The sequence below is a fragment of the Chaetodon auriga genome, chromosome 23 (assembly GCF_051107435.1).
Source record: "Chaetodon auriga isolate fChaAug3 chromosome 23, fChaAug3.hap1, whole genome shotgun sequence".
In the NCBI taxonomy this organism is placed as follows: Eukaryota; Metazoa; Chordata; class Actinopteri; order Chaetodontiformes; family Chaetodontidae; genus Chaetodon; species Chaetodon auriga.
In genome coordinates this window covers 19,121,923-19,142,587 of record NC_135096.1, presented here as the reverse complement: position 1 = coordinate 19,142,587, position 20,665 = coordinate 19,121,923, and the positions used below count along the sequence as shown (strand labels likewise).

At 45.2% G+C, this 20,665-nt stretch overlaps 1 protein-coding gene across 11 annotated transcripts in view; it reads right to left on the bottom strand.

Annotated features, from left to right (window-relative positions):
* Nucleotides 1-20,665, bottom strand: part of lrrfip1b (leucine rich repeat (in FLII) interacting protein 1b) — a 34,825-nt gene that overhangs the window by 12,718 nt on the left and 1,442 nt on the right. For 2 of the 11 annotated variants that reach the window (XR_013076223.1, XM_076723766.1), the window contains 13 exons: nt 18,355-18,441; nt 16,225-16,242; nt 15,877-15,924; nt 14,681-14,725; nt 11,112-11,162; nt 9,954-10,031; nt 9,727-9,762; nt 9,208-9,333; nt 8,898-9,068; nt 8,328-8,420; nt 7,584-7,676; nt 6,957-7,049; nt 6,405-6,543 (listed from right to left, as the gene is read on the bottom strand). Coding sequence is in view for 4 of the 11 variants with exons in the window: in XM_076723766.1 (XP_076579881.1) it covers nt 6,405-6,543; nt 6,957-7,049; nt 7,584-7,676; nt 8,328-8,420; nt 8,898-9,068; nt 9,208-9,333; nt 9,727-9,762; nt 9,954-10,031; nt 11,112-11,162; nt 14,681-14,725; nt 15,877-15,924; nt 16,225-16,242; nt 18,355-18,441 (1,078 nt within the window). In the remaining 7 variants the exon portion in view is untranslated. The remainder of the gene's footprint in view (nt 1-6,404; nt 6,544-6,956; nt 7,050-7,583; nt 7,677-8,327; nt 8,421-8,897; nt 9,069-9,207; nt 9,334-9,726; nt 9,763-9,953; nt 10,032-11,111; nt 11,163-14,680; nt 14,726-15,876; nt 15,925-16,224; nt 16,243-18,354; nt 18,442-20,665) is intronic. The other 9 variants (XR_013076227.1, XM_076723769.1, XR_013076224.1 and 6 more) reach the window with 6 other exon arrangements.

Below are 20,665 nucleotides of genomic sequence, written 5' to 3'. Positions count from 1 at the left end.
TGTTTAGGGTGTTTACATACCTCCACTGAGATGGATGCGATACTTTGAGTATTTCTGAGACCCTGTTGGCAACAAAGGTACGGAACCTTGAAGTCTCATTCTTAATGTACTTTAGTACAGAGGTGCTGTCTGTCCAGAACGTTGACCCTGTTAATGACATGTGCAACTCTTTTTTCCAAAAGGTGTCCAAGCGACTTGCCATGGTAGCAGCTGTAAGCTCCATGCGAGGTATTGAGATCGACTTCAAAGGCGACACCCTGGATTTTCCCATGACAAAGCTGCTGTGCACCTGTGAGTGTGCATTCTGCAGGAGTAGGTAGGTCACTACACCATAACCATTTTCACTTGCGTCTGTAAAGTGGTGCAATTGCGCTGCGGTGACTTCTCCGAAATCTGGGGGCTTTAAGCACCGAGCAACTTGGAAGTGCTCTAGCTGATAGAGCTCCTCTAACCAGTTTGTCCATTCCTGTGCAGCTGATGGTGGTATGAGGTCATCCCAGCTGAGTTGCTGCCTGCACAGCTCCTGCAAGATGATCTTAGCAGAGAGGACAATGGGACTCAGGATTCCTAGGGGATCGTATATTGAACTGATGACCGAGAGGATCCCCCTTCTTGTCAAAGGCCTGTCCTGCACCACGATCTTAAACTTGAAGGCATCAGACTGAATGCACCATTGCACCCCGAGCACTCTCTCCACAGGCAATATGTCGTGGTCCAGATCCAAATCTTTTATGCCCTTTGCTCTTTGGTCTTCTGGAATTGCTGCCATCACTGCACGCCTGTTGCTCATCCATTTTGTCAGCTTAAAGCCTCCTTTTGCACATATGCAGACCAGGTCATGGTAAAGCACCACTGCTTCTTCCTCACTGGCTGTTGATACCAGACAGTCGTCCACGTAGAAGCAGTGCAGAATCTTCTCAATGGTCTCCGGACAGAACTGTTCTTCATTGTCCTTAGCACATTTCCTCAATGCAAAGTTAGCACAACTTGGTGAGGAAGTCGCACCAAACGGATGTACCAACATTCTAAAGTCCACCAAGTCTTGGGTGCAATCACCGTCAGGCCACCAGAGAAACCTCAGCAGGTCAGCATCTTCCCTTGGTACCCTTACTTGGTGAAACATAGACTCTATGTCTGCCATGATCACCACCGGTTCCTTCCTGAATCTGGCCAGGACGCCAATCAGTGAGCTAGTGAGATCCGGTCCTTGTAGCAGTTGAACATTGAGAGATGTGGACTGGAAAGTGGCTGCACAGTCAAAAACCACACGGATTTTTCCTTTCTGAGGGTGGTAAACACCATGGTGTGGGATATACCACAGTCTCCCATCACTACGTGTCAGCTCACCTGAAGGTACTTGCTCTACGTATCCCTTGGCGATCATGTCATTCATGAAATCTGTGTACTGTTGTTGAAATAATGAGTCTCTTTTGAACCTCCTCTTTAGGTTTAGGGCGCGCTGCTCTGCAACCTTCCTGTTGTTCGGCATGTTCACACAACTGCTCCTCAGAGGCAATGCAATCTGGTAATGGCCACCAATAAGTCGGGCTGAATCCTGGACCAGCTTCATGAAACTCTGATCTTCTCTCGACTGACCAGGTTGTTCATCATAACTACATTCTGGGAAATCCGTTCTGAACTGCTGCTGCCAGAGCTCCTCTAAGTTCAGGACTGAGATTCTGTTAACTGTTGCAACATCCATTCCATCACCACTGCCTCCTCCCAGTGGTCCATTAACAATCCAACCCAGAATAGTCTTAATGGCATAGGGTCCATCATCCACACTACGGATGACCTGTAGTGGTTCCAGTGCCTTTGGTACATTTGTTCCAATCAACAGCTCAATTTCGGAGTCGATCTCAGGCAAGTGAACATCTCCCAAGTGAGGCCACCTCTGAAGATCCCTTTGACGTGGAATATTTCCCTTATGCACTGGCATACACTCCTGGGTATAGGTATTGGGCAAATCACAGTATGTCTCCCCATCTAAGCCAGCCACCTCCAGTCCTGTAATTACATTGCTATTAACGACCTTTTCTTGACCCATTGTCCGTAAAAGAATTCGTGTCCTTATCCCTGAGAGGTTGAGCTTGTTCATGAGGTTAACTGTGCAGAAAACAGCCGTACTACCTGGATCCAAGAAGGCATAAGTAACCACTGTGTGGTTACTTTTCTTCGATTTAATCTGTACTGGAACTATAGGAAGTTTGCAGTCACGATCACCAGCCCCAGCAAGCCCACTGGACATCAGAGCACAGCCCACTGCAGTGCTCGGTCCTCCCTCTGTCACTGGATCCTTTTCCTTTGAATGGATGTGAAGCATTGTGGGGTGTTTCAAACTACACACTTTGCATGAAAGACGCTTTTGACAATCCTTGCTGACGTGTCCTATACACAAACAGCCGAAGCACACTCCCTTTTCCCTTAAGAAGGTGATCTTCTCAGTGTGGGCCCTTTTCTCCAATCGAGGGCAAAACTCCAAAGTGTGTCCACCCTCACAAAACAGACAGACTTTCTTGACCGGTGAGATGGTGTCTGGTCTCCTTCCCTTTGTTGCAATTTTGTTGTTCTCTACAGTAGTCACAGTTGTGGCAAAACTACTGCCCTTTGGCCTAGATCTAGGTTTTAAGCTGGTTCGATTCATGCCTCTGTTTAATGCTGGTGATGCGTCTTGAATGTCTCCAAATACTGGGTCTGTTAGAATCCTTGCTTGCCTTTCAATGAAATGAACAATATCATTGAATGTAGCCCTTTGGTTACGCCTCTCTTGTATTTCACAAGCAGTTGTCCTCCAGCGATCCCTTAGCTTATAAGGCAGCTTCTTTACTATGGTCAGCATATTAGCAGGCATATCCATTTCAAACATGTACTGCACTTCGTTCATTGCATTCGAGCAGGTTCTGAGAAATAAGCTGTAATTTTGGAGCGCCTTAACATCCTCTGATTTAATTGGGGCCCATGACAATGCCTTGTCCATATAAGCTGCTGCAACCCTTTGTTCATCTCCAAAATGTTCCTGTAGTAGGATTTTAGCCTGAGCGTAGCCCCTGTCTGGGTCCATATGTTGGCAGCTTCTTACAAGATCCCTTGGGCGACCTCTGGTGAATTGCTCGAGGAAGTACAGGCAATCACTATAACTGTCGGACTTACTTTCAACACCATTTTCAAAGGCTCTCATAAATGTATGAAACTGCAATGGATCACCATCAAAGACCTGAATCTCTCTTTTGGGCAAGGATGCACATTGCTGTTGTTGTATCAGTAGTGTTGTTATTTCATTCTGCCTTTTCATGATATCAAGAACATTGTTTTGCTCCCCATTGCCTACTGAAACTCCAGTGTTGAGAATGGTTCCATGTCGCATCTGTTTATTATGAGCACCGGACTGAGGATTGGGCTCAGATAGGTGATGCTTTAAAGCAGGAGGCTGAAAGGGAAATCATCAGATTTTGCCAGAAGAAGAGATTTCCTGATGAACTCTCCAGTCTGCAGAGTGGCAGAAGTGTGAAAAAGAATAGTTGCATCTTCAAGCTCTCTCCCGTGCTGGAGGATGGTATCCTGAGGGTTGGTGGACGATTAAGTAGGGCGGATCTATCTGGAGATGCAAAACACCCCGCTATCTTGACCAAAGAGCTCCACATCTCAGACCTTCTCCTAAGGCACATACATCAACAAGTTGGTCATGGAGGACGCAATTACATGTTGTCCAAATTGCGTCAAAGGTACTGGATTCCAGGGGTTGGCACAGCTATAAGGAGGATTTTGTCAAAGTGTGTTGTCTGCCGTAGGCTGCAAGCTGCTCCAGGCTGCCAGCTGATGGCAGATCTTCCAATTGACAGGGTCTGTCCAGATGAAGCTCCATTCACCAGAGTTGGTGTGGACTACTTTGGACCTTTTGAGGTCAAGAGCCGGAGGAGCGTAGTAAAAAGATATGGAGTCATATTTACCTGTTTGGCAATACGAGCTATCCATATCGAAGTGGCTCCTTCTCTGGATACAGATTCTTTTATCAATGCACTACGACGATTCACGGCAAGGCGTGGCCAAGTCCGGGAAATACGGTCTGATAATGGAACAAACTTTATTGGAGGAGAACGTGAGCTGAGAGAGGCTATCAGAGGTTGGAATCAAGCTCAGATAAATGACGTTCTTCTTCAGAAGGAAATAAAGTGGGTTTTCAACCCTCCAGCTGGATCACACCATGGTGGCGCCTGGGAAAGGTTGATCAGATCCGTGCGGAAGGTCTTGAATGCCATCTTAAAAGTGCAAAATCTTGATGAGGAGGGACTGCATACTGTCCTCTGTGAGGTAGAAGCCATCATTAATGGTCGTCCAATCACCAAGGCCTCAACCGACCCTAATGATCTGGAAGCTTTAACACCTAATCATCTCTTGCTGTTGAAAACCTCCCCTTCCCTACCCCCAGGGGAATTTCAAAGAAATGACATCTACGCTCATCGACGCTGGAAGCAAGTCCAGTATATGTCCAATTTATTCTGGAAGCGATGGACCAAGGAATATTTACCACAGTTGCAGGAACGTCAGAAGTGGACTGGTATCAAGCGCAACTTTGTGGTAGGGGACATCGTGCTTATTGTGGATGAGACAGCACCGCGGAATTCATGGGTCATGGGAAGAGTCATCCAAACCTTCCCAGACGGAAGAGGATTCGTGCGACGGTTGCTGATAAAGACCAAGACAAGCCCCCTGGAAAGGCCCATAACCAAAGTCTGTCTTCTGCAGGAAGCGGAAGCCTGACCCCTCAGTTCTGAGAGGACAATTTTGCTGGGACAGTTAGACTGACTTTACGGACCGACAGTGCGACATGGTCACGGTTACTCCATGAAGCTGTGAACTTCTGGACTCAACTAGACTTGACTTGCGTTCCAGGTAGAAGAGCACATTGATGAACTATACTGATGGACTATAAACAAGGATAATTGTGAATGTTGTGATTTCATGTTTCTTGTTTATTTGTTATAATGTAATTATTACAGTGATAATAATTAGGGGCTGGGTTGTAGGTGCTATATGCGAAAATATGTGTTGACATCAGCTGTCAGTTTGACACCGTTCACGCATGTCACGGGGGGTGTGGTTAGAGCAGTGATTGAGTGATTGAATGAATGAAGGGGCGGCATATATTCACCTGTTCACAGCGGCGGCGGATGGAGAGGGGGTGAGTAGGGAGAGTGTATTTTTTGTTGACCGCATGATCTAACAGAAACTAAGTATTCAAAGACCTGTCTCAGCTTTGCCTTGCTTAGCCTGTTTGTTCGGCGTATAAAAATAAATACGGCCACACTCGCAACTACGGAAATGTCTTTGTCGTTTGTGTAGCGAGTCAGCAGTGCCATGCTCCCTCGCTCAGCCTCTCAGTGACACCGACTTTTGTTTGGAGTCACTATACAACATCTTGATCAGAGAAGGATCAAACGAGACCTCTTGCTTGACTCTTCTGCAGGACGACGCTGACGAATTAGAGGGTAGATGGTGATTTTTTTAAAAACAAGATGCTCAGTTGATTGACGTCATGAAAGTATGGAACAAGAATTAAGTGGCATGCATTTATTAGAGGCACATTTAAAGATTCAAGCACAAACATTCTTGCATTTTCTTCCAGAATGTGACAAACAAACACCATCTCATAGATTCTACTCTAAAAATTAAGTTGATTAATTCAAGTGTCACAGTTCTGGTTCCTGTTGGTTTTGATTATATCTGTTTTGAACTTATGGAAGCTCCCTTTGGTCAAGGAAAGAAGTACATGAAATGTTAACAATGATCAAAAAAATAAAGAAAAAACTGACTTGGCACCTCGAAAGTTAACATTCACATTGTTGTTGAAGTATCTAATTTTACTTAAAAAGTCATAATTCAAACTCAGATGATGAATGAAAAAAAATCACACATTTGTTTCTTACTTTATCTCATTATCACGTAACTTGAATTCAAAAAGGGACTAAAATATCTCATGTTCGTCATCATTATGATTCAGCATCTTATAGTTGTGATGTAATGACTCGGAAATTTTCATCAGTAAATCAAACGTTTGATAGATATTGATTGATATTGATTGATGTTCTTAAAAAGTAAAATGAAAAGTAATAACTTTCATTTCAAATCGTCATTGAATCATATTGATGTTAAAAAGCCATAATCTGGAGTTCTGATGACTATTTTTTTTGTCATTTTGTTTCCATCTGTTTTGTTGGTTCCTGTTGACGGCAGGCTTCCATTCCAGCTCGTTTCAGCGTCATTGTGTTGTTTTGTTATTGATTATTGATTATTAGAAAAGACTGTTAAATAAAGAAAGTTGAAAGCTGTGGACGTCTCACTCTGGAGCAGCTCGGCGTGTTAATGACAAACACTCTTACCTGGACACAGGTGTAATTTGTTCTTACCCAGCATGCTCTCTCTGCCCCCACGAGACGAGTCCTGAGCCAATCGAGTGGCAGGTTCTGCACTGACATCGTCCTCATCTTCGCCCCGCCCCGTCTCCCCATTGGTCGATACCTCAGGAGAGACGACGACTCCGTGTTTCTGTTCAGGAGAAATCATGAAGTCATTAATGATCAATGGTTTGTGATCACTGCGAGGATTCTCTGTGATGTGGGACACTGAAACGACCATGAGCAAACAGTTTGTAACAGAACGTCTTCAGAAAAGTCCAGGTGACTGACAAATCACGTTCATGGAAAAAATGGCAAAAATAAGTTGAAATACAACAAGAACAACAATAAAAGATGTTTTTCACTGAAGTCGTGAAATTAAAAGAGCAAAGAGTCACTTTCAGCTTCAGAACCTAAACTTACTGTCAGCAGTCACAAATGAATAATGAATTAAAGATGAGGTTTCTCTGACTGAATGTTCAGCTGACAGATGGATGATGCTTTGATGTTTGGTGACATCACACAGGTGGAGGAAGTGACCTCGCCACTTCCTTCTCTGAATACCTTCAGAGCATCTCTGAGTCGGACCGCCTCGTCTCTGAGCCGATCACGTTCGATCCGAACGATGTCGGAGATTTCCCTCTGCCTCTCTAACGCCTGAGAGGACGAGGTGGACGAGGAGGACGAGGAGAGGTTAGAAGACGAGGAGGGACACATGGAGGCGGTGAAGGTGAAGCGGAAGAGAAGTGAAAGAGGAAATCATTTTCAGACAGACAGGAAGTTTGACAAGAAGCTACAGTTTGACCTGCAGAGGCAGCAGAAGGAGACTTCATGCTTTATACACCTGTCATTGATCAACCTGTCATTGATCGACCTGTTATTGATTAACCTGTCATTGATTAACTTGTCATTGATCAACCTGTTATTGATTAACCTGTTATTGATAAACCTGTCATAGATCAACCTATAATTGATCCATCTGTATCATTTCTAAATATCCAAACTAATACAACGTATGAACATCATCTTTCTGACCAAACACATCGTCCGTCAGCGCGACGGAGTCGATCATCAAACACAAGAAGTTCAAACTGAATGCTCTGGTTGTGGTCATGCGGAGAACCACAGAAAGGTTCTCAAAGGAACCGTGACCTGCTGTAAAGCTGTGACTGACTGTCAGTGGTGTCGTACCGCCATCTTCTTCTCTTTCCACTGCAGAACTTCCTGCAGGTCAGAAACCTCCTGACAATAAGTGCTGCTCTTCAAGCGAAGGTCGGACACCTCCTGGGGGGGCGGAGGGAGAGGAGGGCATGACAGAAAGAGGTGAAGATTAACAGCGTGCAGACAGATGAAGATCAGTCAGTGTTAGTGTGAGCGACACCTTTTTAAGTTCACAGCCACCGTCAGAAGAACGTACGATGCAGGAGGTCAGGTGTTCAGGTCGTGACATCACTGCTGCTAGGCAATGGCCAAGACCTGCTCTCTGGTGACTCTCTGCTTCTTTCAAAGATGCTTTAACTTACTCCTCAGACTTATTCTAAAACGATGAAGAGCAACCCGAAACTCAGAAATTACAATCAATTAATTTACCGCCGCTGGAAAACTCTGTCAGCAAACGTGTCGCCGCGCCGGAGCAAACCCACGTCTGAGGTCATGACTGTCGGAGAGGTGGACTCATGTGAAGGCAGCTATAAACCTTCAGCTGAGAGCTTCATCGAAGCATAAAAACTACCTGATCCTCTGATCTGCGATTAAAACAGAAGGACGAACACATCGCTGTACATCTGAACCTGACAGAGCAGCAATGGTTTGGAGGTGATGGTTCCCGACCGCGTTCCTGTGAGTCATAATCTACGCTGATATCTTTCATCTCTACAGAGAGAGAAAGAGAGAGGTCGTCTTCATGTGGGACGTTTGACGATGATGGACACTGACCGTCAGCAGCTCTTCGGTCTGTCTCAGAGTTTCCTTCATCTCTTTAAACTGGAACTGAAGAACACCGTGAGCCCGCCGCTCACGCTCCAGCTCCTGAAACACACAGAGGAACAGCGAGGGGTTAAAATGGTCGTTCAGTGCACAGCCGCGCTCACCCCGCCGACGCCACCTGGACCACATTCAGCCGTTTAGCTCAGTGTTTACAGAAGCACACTGACTGTTTCAACATTTTAGTTTGGCTGTAAACTCCAAAAATAGATAGTCAGAATGTGTCCTGATGGACGTCAGAGGACAGACGTCCCTTTGAGCTCCAATCTAAAACTTGATTTTCACCAACTTGTATTTATATGGTATGAATATGACAGCAAATCCTCTGTGACCTCTGCGTGACCTCTACTTGACCCCTGTATGACCCATGTGACCCCTGTATGATCCCTGCATGACACCTGTATGACCCCGCTGTGACCTCTACATGACCCCTGTATGACCCGTGTGACACCTGTATGACCCCTCTGTGACCTCTGTATGACCTCTACTTGACCCCTGTGTGACCCCCGTGTGACCTCTGACCCTGCTGGTGTCGTCGCGGTGTCCCCGTGACTCCCACAGCAGCTCCTCCATGTCGCTCAACTCCTCCTTCAGAGTCTCCACCTGGTACATCAGCGTCGTCTTCTCGTTGTGGAGCTGAGCGTTGGACACCATCGCTTTCCGATATTTGTCCTCCGCCTCCACCAGAGACTCCTGAACACAACCACGTCAACACGCCGTATGAGCTTAACAACACTGAGTCCTCAGATCGGGACATTCTGATTATTATCATCACGATAATTTCATGAGAAAAAAACAAATTATTAAAAACCAGATCAACATTAAGAGACACCTTCATGTCTCTGATGGACGCCTCTGTCTCCACCGAGAACGATGTGTCACAGCTTCCTCTACGGGACGAAGCTCCGCCCAGCGATGCCAGAGTGGCGGCGGACAGAGTCGACGCCGTCCGCGAACCCTGAGGAAGAGGAGGACAAAGACCTTCATCACTACTGAGTTTACTACTACAGTCATCTTCATCACTGTCCCACTGAAACTAAGCTAAATGAAATTAAAGTCACTTTAGATGTAATGGACAGGATGTTTGTTTGAACGTTTAGAAAATCAAAGTGACGAAATTAAAGTGAAACATAATTTCCTTTATTCAAATTTCTTTTATTAAAAAGACTAAAAAAACATTTTGTTACAATAAATTGACATTGAGGTTAAAAATAAAGTTTCATGAATGAATTCCAATTTGTTTTAGCTTGTTCAACGTTTCCGTGAAAGGTTGTTCAAACCTTGATAACTTTATTTAAATTCTGGCAGTGAACAGCACATCCTTCAGACTGCAGCGTCAAACGGGACTTACTTTGTCCAGGAAGTCTCGGTCCGGTCTCTCCTCCACCTGAACACACAAACACACACTTTACCACCAAGCATGTCCACGGAGCCTCATGTCAAGCTGCACGTGGACAACGTGGCCACTGGGTGGAGCCAGAGTGAGGAGCGACTGATCAGACAAAGGACAGAGTGACAGGGGACAAGTGGGAGACAGAGGGGGACAAGGTCAGAAGACACCCAGAGACCAAAGCTCACCACTGGACTTGCGCGAGCCGAACTGGCCCTGGAGGAGGCTCGAGAGCCGGAGCCCAGAAACCCGCTGTGGTCTGACGGCTGGGGGAGCAGGCAGGAAGCAGGCGAGGACGCGAGGAAGGAAGGAAAGAAGGAAGGATAGAAGAGAGATACGAGTGGAGTCAGTCGTTATCAGGATGAGAGACGACGAGCAGGAAATGAAACAGTTTACACAAACAACATCGTTATTTCATCCAAACTTCAGAAACAGACAAAGCGGCCGGCCAATCAGAGCTTCTCTTACTGCTCTGTGGGTTGGACCAAGATGACCTCTGATTCCATGAAGTCTGAACTCTGTTTCAAATATCAACAAACCACAATCGATCATGTCCAATCAAAGTGTTCACTGACAGCAGCTTCATGTGTTCGTCTTCTTCATGCTTCATGTGTTAAGAAGTGGTGAACTCGCTCCATCCTCTATGAGCGACTGAGCCTTTCCAGGATGAACCTTTCAGACCCGATCATGATCCTCTCACCTGTTACCAATGAGCCTGTTTACCTGTTTACAGGTGTTTCTGGAGTCTTTAAATATTTTGTTTTGAGGTCAGAAAGATTTGATCACTTCCTGTTTGATGTTTGACGCCATGTCGACGTCTTCACAATCACAGTTTGTACAATTCATTTTGTGATTTTATTTTGAAGTTCAGGAATGAATTTCAGCTCCTTCAGCAGCTTTACAAACTCTGAATACAAACAGAGTTTCAACTTCCTGTTTCACAGCATTCCCTCCAGAAACGAGCAGCAGAACATCAACGAGCACTTTACATCAGCTCTTCCTGTCTGACTGATTCCATTTCTGGTGTAATAAAAAAAAACTTCTGAGGTTCCTTGTTTCGACTTTTCTCTGTGATTTTCGAACATTTTACATTTTGGAGGTTGTTTCTATGTGACCTTCAGCTGAAAGAAACAGGAAGAGGAACCGGAAGAGAAACAAGAACGGGAAGAGGGAGAGGAAGAGGAATGGGAAGAGGAACTGGAGCAGATGAGACGTTCGTACAGACTTCAAGCTTTCAGCTGTTTTGACAGCTGGATCTATTGATTATTGATCAGTCTGTTAATCAGCTGTGTGTTTACTCTTTGACCCCTTGAAGTCATGTGTTCATGTGTGTGTTCATGACTCACCCTGAAGCTGCCTCGACTGCCCACAGACATCCTCTCTTCATCATCTGACATCTGCAAACACACAAACAGTACACTCTCACCACATCCACTATGTGCCCCTGGACCTGGACCTGGACCTGAGTCAGGCGGTCTTCCTCTAAACATCTGGCCCTCACCTTTGTTTGGTCTACCTGATGTTTGAAAAGGTGCGGTTTGGTGTCATGAAGGTGTCAGCAGAAGACGTTCTGATGGAACGTCGTCATTACAGATTCTGAACCAGGTCCTGGTCCAGATCCTGAGCCAGATTCTGATCCAGATCCTGGTCTCTGGTGTTTCCAGTGCTGTGTTCAGCAGGCTAACATTGGTCGGTCTGCTGACACCATTCACACTCTGAAATTCACCTTCAGGATCACAATAACGATTCAATAAACCTGAAAATGGGAGCAGACTTTTTATTTTCATCGTCACCATCAACATCTCTGCTGGAAACACGTCTCCGTCCGTCCCTCTTCAGACTAACTATGTGTTCACCTGCCGCTTCACCTGCAGTATGAAGCGATGTTTCATTGGTCGAACACAGTGAAAACAGTTTGTTCAGCGCTAGGGATGTAACGATGCATCACGACCCGATTAAAAATCGATTCAAATGCGTGACGATTCGCACCGGTTGACAGAAAAAAATGAATCGATTTGCGAATTGGAGAGGTACGGCACAGAGCGAGGGAAGAAATGGCGACAAAAGGAAGCGACTTTTTCACAGAGGATGCACAGCGCGGTCTCAAGTCACCTGTGTGGCAGCATTTTGGATTCCCCACATACACAAAGACAACCGGTGAGAAATGGACAGACAAAACCAAAACTGCATGTAAATATTGCAGGAGACTGTTACCATATAACGGCAACACGAGCAACATGCAGCAGCACGTTAGCCGCCACCACAGTGAGAAGGAAAGTAAAGTTACGCCACCTCAGCGAAAATTGCCGAGGGGGCAAACCACCCTGACGGGAGGATTTGCAGCTCATCTCCCTCATAACAACGCAAGAGCACAAGAAATCACCAAGGCAATTGGTTATTTTATTGGAAAAGATTTGAGGCCGTTTTCCGTTGTTGAAAACGAGGGCTTTCGGCTGTTGGTGAACAAGCTAGAGCCAAGATACCGCATCCCATCACGACAGCACTTCAGCCAGGTGGTAGTGCCAAAACTTTACCAGGAGGTAAGAGATGGTGTGGTTGAGATTCTCCGGGAGGCAGATACTGTGTCTATCACAACTGACGGGTGGACATCTAGAGCCACGCAGAGTTACATCACTATAACTGTTCATGTGATCAATGCCGAGTGGGAGCTGGCTAGCTTTGTGCTGCAGACGCGACCTCTTTTGGAGTCACATACGGGGGCTAACATAGCCGAAGTGCTAAAGGAAGCGGTGGCGGAATGGAAGCTGGAAAGGCAACAACATGGCATCCCAGTAGTCACCGACAACGCGAGAAATATGGATGTGGCAGTGAGGGAAGCCGGACTGGCACCGCACATCAAATGTTTCGCCCACACTCTAAATTTAGCCACCCAGGCTGGTTTGAGTGTGCCGCGCGTCTCGCGCTTGCTGGGTCGGATCCGGCGGATTGTGAACTTCTTCCACAGGAGCCCGACAGCCACTGCTGTGTTGGCTGCGAAGCAGAAACTGCTGCTCGGCCCAAACATCAATGAGCACAAGCTAATTGTGGACGTTACAACACGCTGGAATAGCAGCCTGGACATGTTGCAACGTTATCTCGACCTGCAACCGGCTGTGGCTGCTGCTTTGCTGAGCCCCGAAGTCCGTCGCAACGCCCGCGAGATCGACACACTTGACAGCTTGGACATCCGTGATGCAGAGGACATCGTGAAACTTCTTAAACCTTTAAAGACAGTGACCACCGTGCTAAGTGATGAACAAAACCCAACAGTGTCGCTAATTGTGCCCTTAAAGCACACGATTGAGCAGAGCATGTTGCCTGTGGAAGAGGACTCCACCACTGTGAGCATGATGAAGAAAGCAATCTTCAACAATTTATCAGACAGATACACTGGGCCTGGGGACAACCATCTGCTGGACTGCACTGCCATCAGCACCACGATGTGTTCCAGAGGGTGAAAGAGAGAGCTGTGCAGATGTACAACCAGGTACTTATTTTACTTAATCAATAGTAGTACTAGTGTTGCTTTTGCATTAAGGCCAGGCCCGTGTTTCATACTTATTTTCATACTGATCTTTGTCCTTGTTGTTGTCTCGTTTTTCCTGTGTTTTTTCCTTGTCTCTCTCCCCTTTCTGCTTGTTTTCCTTTTTTTTCTTTTTCTATTGGTTGATCTGTTTTAGTGATTTTGTGTTGGATTTTGTATAAGATCTTTGGGATTGTTTTCCTCTCCTGCACAATTATTTGCCTTTATATCATTAAACAGATATACAGTATATATATATTATTTTTTAATTGTGCATATGAATAATATAATACATGTATTAATAAGTTCTTGTCTTGCTGTTTACAGACCAATTCCCCTGTGGAGGAAACTGGAGGTGTAACAGACACCAATGTCTCTACACATGCAGCAGAGCTGCCTGCTGACCAGGCAGACATGGTGGATGCAGACCTTCAACAACCACCTCTCAAGAAGACTGCATTGGAGGATCTCCTAGCAGGGACTTTCACAGAAAGTGTAGGGACTGCAAACACAGCAAAGTGTGGAATTGAGGCAGAAATTGTCAGGTACAGAAGTGAAATGTCTATTTCCCTCACAAGCTGCCCACTGAAATGGTGGAAGGAGAACAGTAAGTTTTACCCACTGCTTTCACCTCTAGCAAAGGCCTACCTCACCACACCAGCCACCTCTGTCCCGAGTGAAAGGGTCTTTTCGACCGCAGGGGATGTTGTAACCTCACAGAGATCTCAGCTACGGCCTGAAAATGTTGACATGTTGATTTTCCTCAAGAGAAACCTGAAAGTTTCAAGCTACACAAGCCAGTCTTAGTTTATTTGAAGAGAGTTTATGCATTGATATTATTTTGATGTGGGATTTGTTTTTAAAGATCCAGTTATTCTTTGTTATTTATGTGAATAACTACCTCAGTTGCACTTTTTTATAAGACACAAAAATAGTGTTTAACACAGTGTTTCTGTAAAGAAAGGACCTCTTTTTTTGGTCAAGATTGTATAATCTTTTGTTATTTAAGTTGCTGAATTACTGGTGCACCAGTTAACACCAGGTTGTACAAATAAAACATTTTATTTGGTCATAATTTGTCTGTAGCTCATTTTTATAATAGAAAAAAAATCGTGAGAAAATCGTATCGTGAACAAAAAATCGTGAACCGAATCGAATCGTGACTAGAGTGAATCGTTACATCCCTATTCAGCGCTGCTTCACACTGAAACAGCCTCACGACGAGGTCATTCAGGACCAGATCCAGGCTGAGCTTCTTGATGACATCACAGTGTTTCTGTGATGTCACAGACAGGTGTGCATTCACACTCTGACAACTGTTAAAGCATGAAACTGTGAGCAGTGTGTAAACAGGAAGTGAAGACAGATTAAAGAGGAAAGACAGATACAGACCGAAGCGTGTCTCCGTGAGTGGCGAGAATACCGCTCACTGTCCTCCTGAAAGGCCATGAAGAAGAGAGACAGTACACAAGTTAAAGAGCGGAAACTGTAGAAGAAGAAGAGTGAGGGTCAGGCTTCCTCTGAACGGACTGACTCACAGACAGACAGAGGAAACCTGACAGACCAAACTCAAAGAACAATACTGAAAACACAAAGTAAACAGATCAATAAATAAAATATGTCATGACAAAAAGAACAATAAAAAAAACAACAAAATAAGATCAAAAAACAATAATCACAATAAAGAACTTCATACATTCAACATGCAGCTACGTCAGCAGCTCAGGCACATGCAGAAAAGGGGGGGGGGGGGGGGGCTGAAGGCAGATTATCTGTGTGCCCACGTGGATTAAACACACAGTTAATCCATGTGTGTTTCTGTCTGAGCGCGTGCAGAACAAACACTCATATCACAGATACACAACCACAACAACAACAGGCAGCAGCTCCGTCCTGCTGACACGACACATGAAAACCAACGAGTCTCTGACGGGGAGGCCGTCCCAGAGGGGCAGCTGGGTCAGGGAGTCTTGGACGGGTTCGACCTTTGACCCTCAGCTGACAGCCACGTTCCGTTGTGCTGTTTTGTGTTATTTTACTCCGTTGTTACGTCACATGACTTTGTACTGTTACTTCATGATGGAACGTGAAACTTGTTCTACTGTCCTTATCAATCGTATCAATAAAGCTCGATTTGATCTTACTATGATGACAGTTCATCATGTAGTATCGTATCATTCTTTAGATATGAAAGTACTGGACCGTGTACTCTTACTGTATTATGATGGAAAGTGTCATCAATGACATACGATGACCACATCAGCACAAGGTCACCGTGATGTCACTTCCTGTTCTTTGTTTAGAGGTCAATAAAGTTCACAGCTGATCAGAGAAATCAGTTTTAACTGGTTTTCATGAGTCAGACAGCAGCTCATACAGAGTCCTTAAGACTCCCAGCAGGCCTAAAGAGTCCCCAACAGTCCTAAAGTTTCCTTAACAGTTTTCAAGAGTCCTAAAAAGTCCTAACGAGTCCTCAACAGCCCTGAAGTGTCCTCAACAGTCCTGAAGTGTCCTCAACAGTCCTGAAGAGTCCTAAAGAGTCTAACAACAGTCCCAAAGAGTCTGAAAGACTTTAACGACGGTCCTACCATCCACTGTTCAATATGACCCCACTTATTGTCCAGACCATAATACTTCTGTGGGAGGAGGAGGAGGAGGAAGAGGAGAAGATGTTAAGACAAGAAGAAAAATGACTTCAAGTTTCAGGTTGAAAGAGAAAAAAAAATGAAACAGTGTGTTTGTTTTAAACTCCTTGGCATGGCAGGCGGGTGGAGCTTAGCACACAAAGGCAACGTTTCCTGACACCAAGAGCTCAGTGTTTTGGTTTTTTTTGGGGGGGTTTTTTGAGCGGTAAACCCCACCTGGCTGGAGCTCCCAGAGGAGTAAAACAAGCACATCAGCATACAGTTAAGGTGGAATGGAGGAGTTAGTCGTACCTTGTGGCTGTTAAACAGCTACAGCAGGTGGGAGGAGACACAAGAGGAGAGACTGAAGGTTAGAGACGAGAGGTCACAGGTCACAGGTCTGTGAGTGCTACATGACAACGATAAAGAAAATAAGTTCTGTGCAGGAAACGATTCAGACGGTCGATCAGCAGTTCACTACGTGAGGTACCTTCAGGATGAGTCCCAGGTCAGAGGTCAGGGGGCTGCATCAATTTATTTATTTATTTATCATTTTTATTATTTTTGGTGAACGTTTGTATTATTTTACATCATATTACAAAAACTCGAAAACCACATGGTTCCCGGTGAGGAAACCTTGACCGAGAAGAACCTGTTGGACCACCATGATGGACTCATGACGCCATCAAAGCCTTCCAGACAGCTGATGAAGACAACGAGGTTCATCGGTTGTTGTTCAAAAGAAAAACTGAATTTTTCTCAAAGAAATCTTTGATAAAATGATGTTTCTGAACTGACAGATCTTCAGAACCCTTCAGGAAGCGTCGACAGCGTCACGAGAGAGTAAGGACCATTGGTGAAAACCAGGTGAGAATTAGTCTGAAGGGCAGGTGGGCCACTCTGAAGGTGTGCATGTTGATCCAAAGCTCTCGGAGTTCTGTCTTCATGTGCTGCAGCAGCTCCACTTTCTGTTGTCCAAGTATTGACGAAGGTCTTCACATGTGGCTGACGGGGGACCAACCGCAGAGGACTCTGGCCTGATGACCCAGTTCAGTGATCAGCTCCTGGCTTCTTTGATAAGAAGACATCAGATCTCTGAGAGGAAACTAAGCCGAGGACAGTGCTGTCTTCCATTGTCTTTTTAAAATCCTAAACTAAACAAAAAGAAGAGTCTAGTCTTTCATATCTGACCAGGTTTGAACATCCAAACAGACTCATTTCAATCTGTTGAGACTCTCAAAGGTGGAGGATCAGCACTGACCACTCAGTGAGAGACACATTGATCGGGATCAATGACGATTATCAGGAGACAGTCCTGGCTGATTGGAGCCGTCTTCCTCCAGAGCTCTGCTCAGAAAATCATAAAGGAAAACAGATGACGTCCACTGACCCCAAAGACTCGGCAAGGACGAGCCAATGCGTCCGTCCCTATATGTTTGTCCTTATGGTGACCTGATTGGATGAGATTCTTCCAGTTTGACGAGTTAAAGGACTCAAAGGAGCAGTCCACTGACTTCAGATGGGAACATGTTTGATTTAAGAAAAAGACCAAAATCAAACTTCATCATTTCAGAATGAATAAAAAACGTCAGTGACTTCACAGAAAGACGTCAGACTCTTCAAACGTTTCTTCTTCTCTTTCACGTAATTCATCTCTGACCATCAGTCACGTCATCACTGTTGTCTTCGTCACCAAAGAACATTTTCCTGCTCAGACTGGAAGCTTCACCTTTCAGTTAAACGTCTGAAAATATGTTTTCCTTGTTTGTGCGTGACAATAAATTCATCCAGCAGTGACTGGATGTGTCTGTCTGCTGATTTAGTGGAATAAACTGACGCAAACACGTGGTGACGGCGGATCTTAAACTAAGCTGCATTCACGTTCGTCCGCTTCTGGACGTTTAAAACAAATGAAAAGTAAAATATTGAAGTTACTCACCGTGTGAAGCGAGGAGCAATAAGTGAGTCATGAGGCTGCCGACTGACTGACTGACTCATGACAACAGCACATTCACACTCACACAGGCTGACCTTTGACCCCAACCTGGCGTGCACTCTGCAGGACCTCAGGTAGACTCACCTGGAGCTGATCGGGTCTGCTGACAGCAATCAGAGACCTGAAGCTGTCAGCGAAGACCTCGGTGAGTCTGAAATGGGTCTCATCTACAGAAGTGTTGCTTTGGGGGTGTTGGAGAAACACTTCCACCCCTTTCACTGCCGTTACTCCCACGTGAAGCGTCACACAAACGACATTTTATGAAGCATGCTCAAATTTTACCTGGCTGACCGTTTGTCACTTCGACTTCTTTCAGAGGAACTTCTTTCACTTATTCATCACACTTTGCTGTGAGAGTTTCTTTGTGCTGTTAGAATCAGCCAATCAGGAACAGCTCAACAAACCCTGTGGACCAATCAGGGGACAGGACGTGGGCTGTGCTCTACCTCTCTCTGCTGTCTCTCCAGCTCCTTCATCCTGATCTCTCGGGCCTCAGCTCTCGCTGCTCGCTTCGCCGCCAGCCTCGCCTCCGCCTGACGCACACAGATCAACAAGATCATTGATTATCAGACATCATCAATACAGATCAGCGTGTTATCAATCTTTAACTGAACTTTCACTTCTAACCTGTCCAACCGTGACTGAAATGAATTTCAATTTAGATTCAGCCAATAAGATGAGACAAAGAAGGATAATAACACACAGAGTCGGTGTGATCAATAATCACACTGACTCAGTTCAATGAACAAGAGAGACGTCAAACTCCACGAAGACACAAATCAATCGATTCAGGTGTCACCGTTTAGACTTCAGCCGACGTCAGTTTGACTGTCCTCCAGCAGGGGGAGTGTCTCTCTCTATCTGTCTCTCTCTCCAGGAGGAATGTGAAATCTCCACCTGTTGTCACACTTAGTAACGCACCCACCACACACCTGCACCTGCACACACCTACACCTGTGCCTATCTATATATAAAACATGTGAGCTGTGTGACAACATGATGACGAGCTGAACGGTGAGGATGAAGGTTTGATTCAGATCTGTGTCATGCCGAGACGGAGATTAATGTTTGTGCTGCTGCAGAGGATTAAAGAATGGAGGTCACACACACACACGCACGCACGCACGCACGCACGCACACGCACACACACACACACACACACACACACACACAGCAGGAGGTCACTGCTGCTGCCATCTGAGAGGACGTGACTCACACCAAACTCCATTCAACAATCACACGATTTAAGCAACATTCCACTGTCCTCTCTGGACGTCCATCACTGACACCACAGACGTGAACGTAAAAGCTTCACACAGACGCCGTCCGAGGCAAAGACGATGCTAAATGTTCATGTGATGTGTTTCTGGTGGGCGTTCTTCATGGTTTGAATGTGCTTCATTACATATTGATCATGTCGTGCGTTTGCATATGAGCGTCTCTTGTATTAATGATGTTATTGATCAGCTTTGGCTGAAGAACACACCTGTGTGTCGTCACGGATCGCGACACAAACTGTTTTCGGTGTTTCAGACCGTGTGAACACAGACTGAAGGTGACCGAACCGGTTTGCAGCTCTCGGTCCGTTTACCTGCTGGGTCATGTGACTCAACCGGTTTTCTGACTGCAGAGTGAAAACATTCAGCTGCTCTCAGAACAAACTCCATCCACCAATCATCTGATTCTATAAGGTTAAGGCTGCACTTCCTGTGTATGCTTCACAATAAAAGCATCATAATCTAAATATCACACACTCATTAAGAGACTGAAGGAGATGTTTCAGCTTTCATATTATTAACATTTCTCTCTTCCTCTCCTCTTCAGATGTCTTCCTCTGATCACCTGCACAGGTGAGTCTCTCTTTATTTATCTTTACTCATTACAGAGCAGGTTATTCTCAGTGTTCTTCACACATGCTCGTCTTAGCCAAACATCACACTTCATGTAACCTGAACATGACCGAATGATGATGATGATGAAGTCCAAAGACACTTTAGGAGCTCATTCTCTGAACAGCAGCTGTTTTAACGGTTCATTTTGTTTGGTTTGGTCTCCAGATCGTCATAACTGACCTCATTTTGTCCAGAACAGATTCTGTTTCTGGAGACAGAAAACAGAGAAAAAGTGAAGATCTTCTCATCTGAACGGCTGGAAACTGAAACTGTGACTCAAACGATGAACCGACAATCAAAAGAGTTGATTTCCTTCGATCGGCCGACGACGGTCTGAGCTCCACCACAAACCTGTGAGGACACTTTCCTCCACTCTGAAATCATCCTGGAGGTTCTTCAAGGACTCCTGGAGAAGCCTTGAATGCTGCTCCAGTGACCACAGAGCTCAAACAACCACCACAGAGGAAGAGCGAGCAGAGCATTTCACATTCCTGCTTTAGTATGTAGGACGACAGCACGGACCACACACACACAAACACAAATACACTCACACACACAGCGAACATAAAGGAGCCTTTGTTTCAACAACAGGGACGATTACGGAAAGCCAATGAGGTCATTATTTCTGCATCTGTTAATGTACTTCAGACTGCAGACAGAATACTGTAATACTACACACATACCTCCATACATGTACACACACTGGATACACACACATACCATAATACCCTATAATAATATAAAGTAAATAGAAACTACATGAGCAGACTATAAAACATTGTACAGCAGCAGAAAAGAGTGAAATAATAATCTACTATTTATCATAGTGATCATTGATTTCATGATTAATTATGTCCTCATCGTC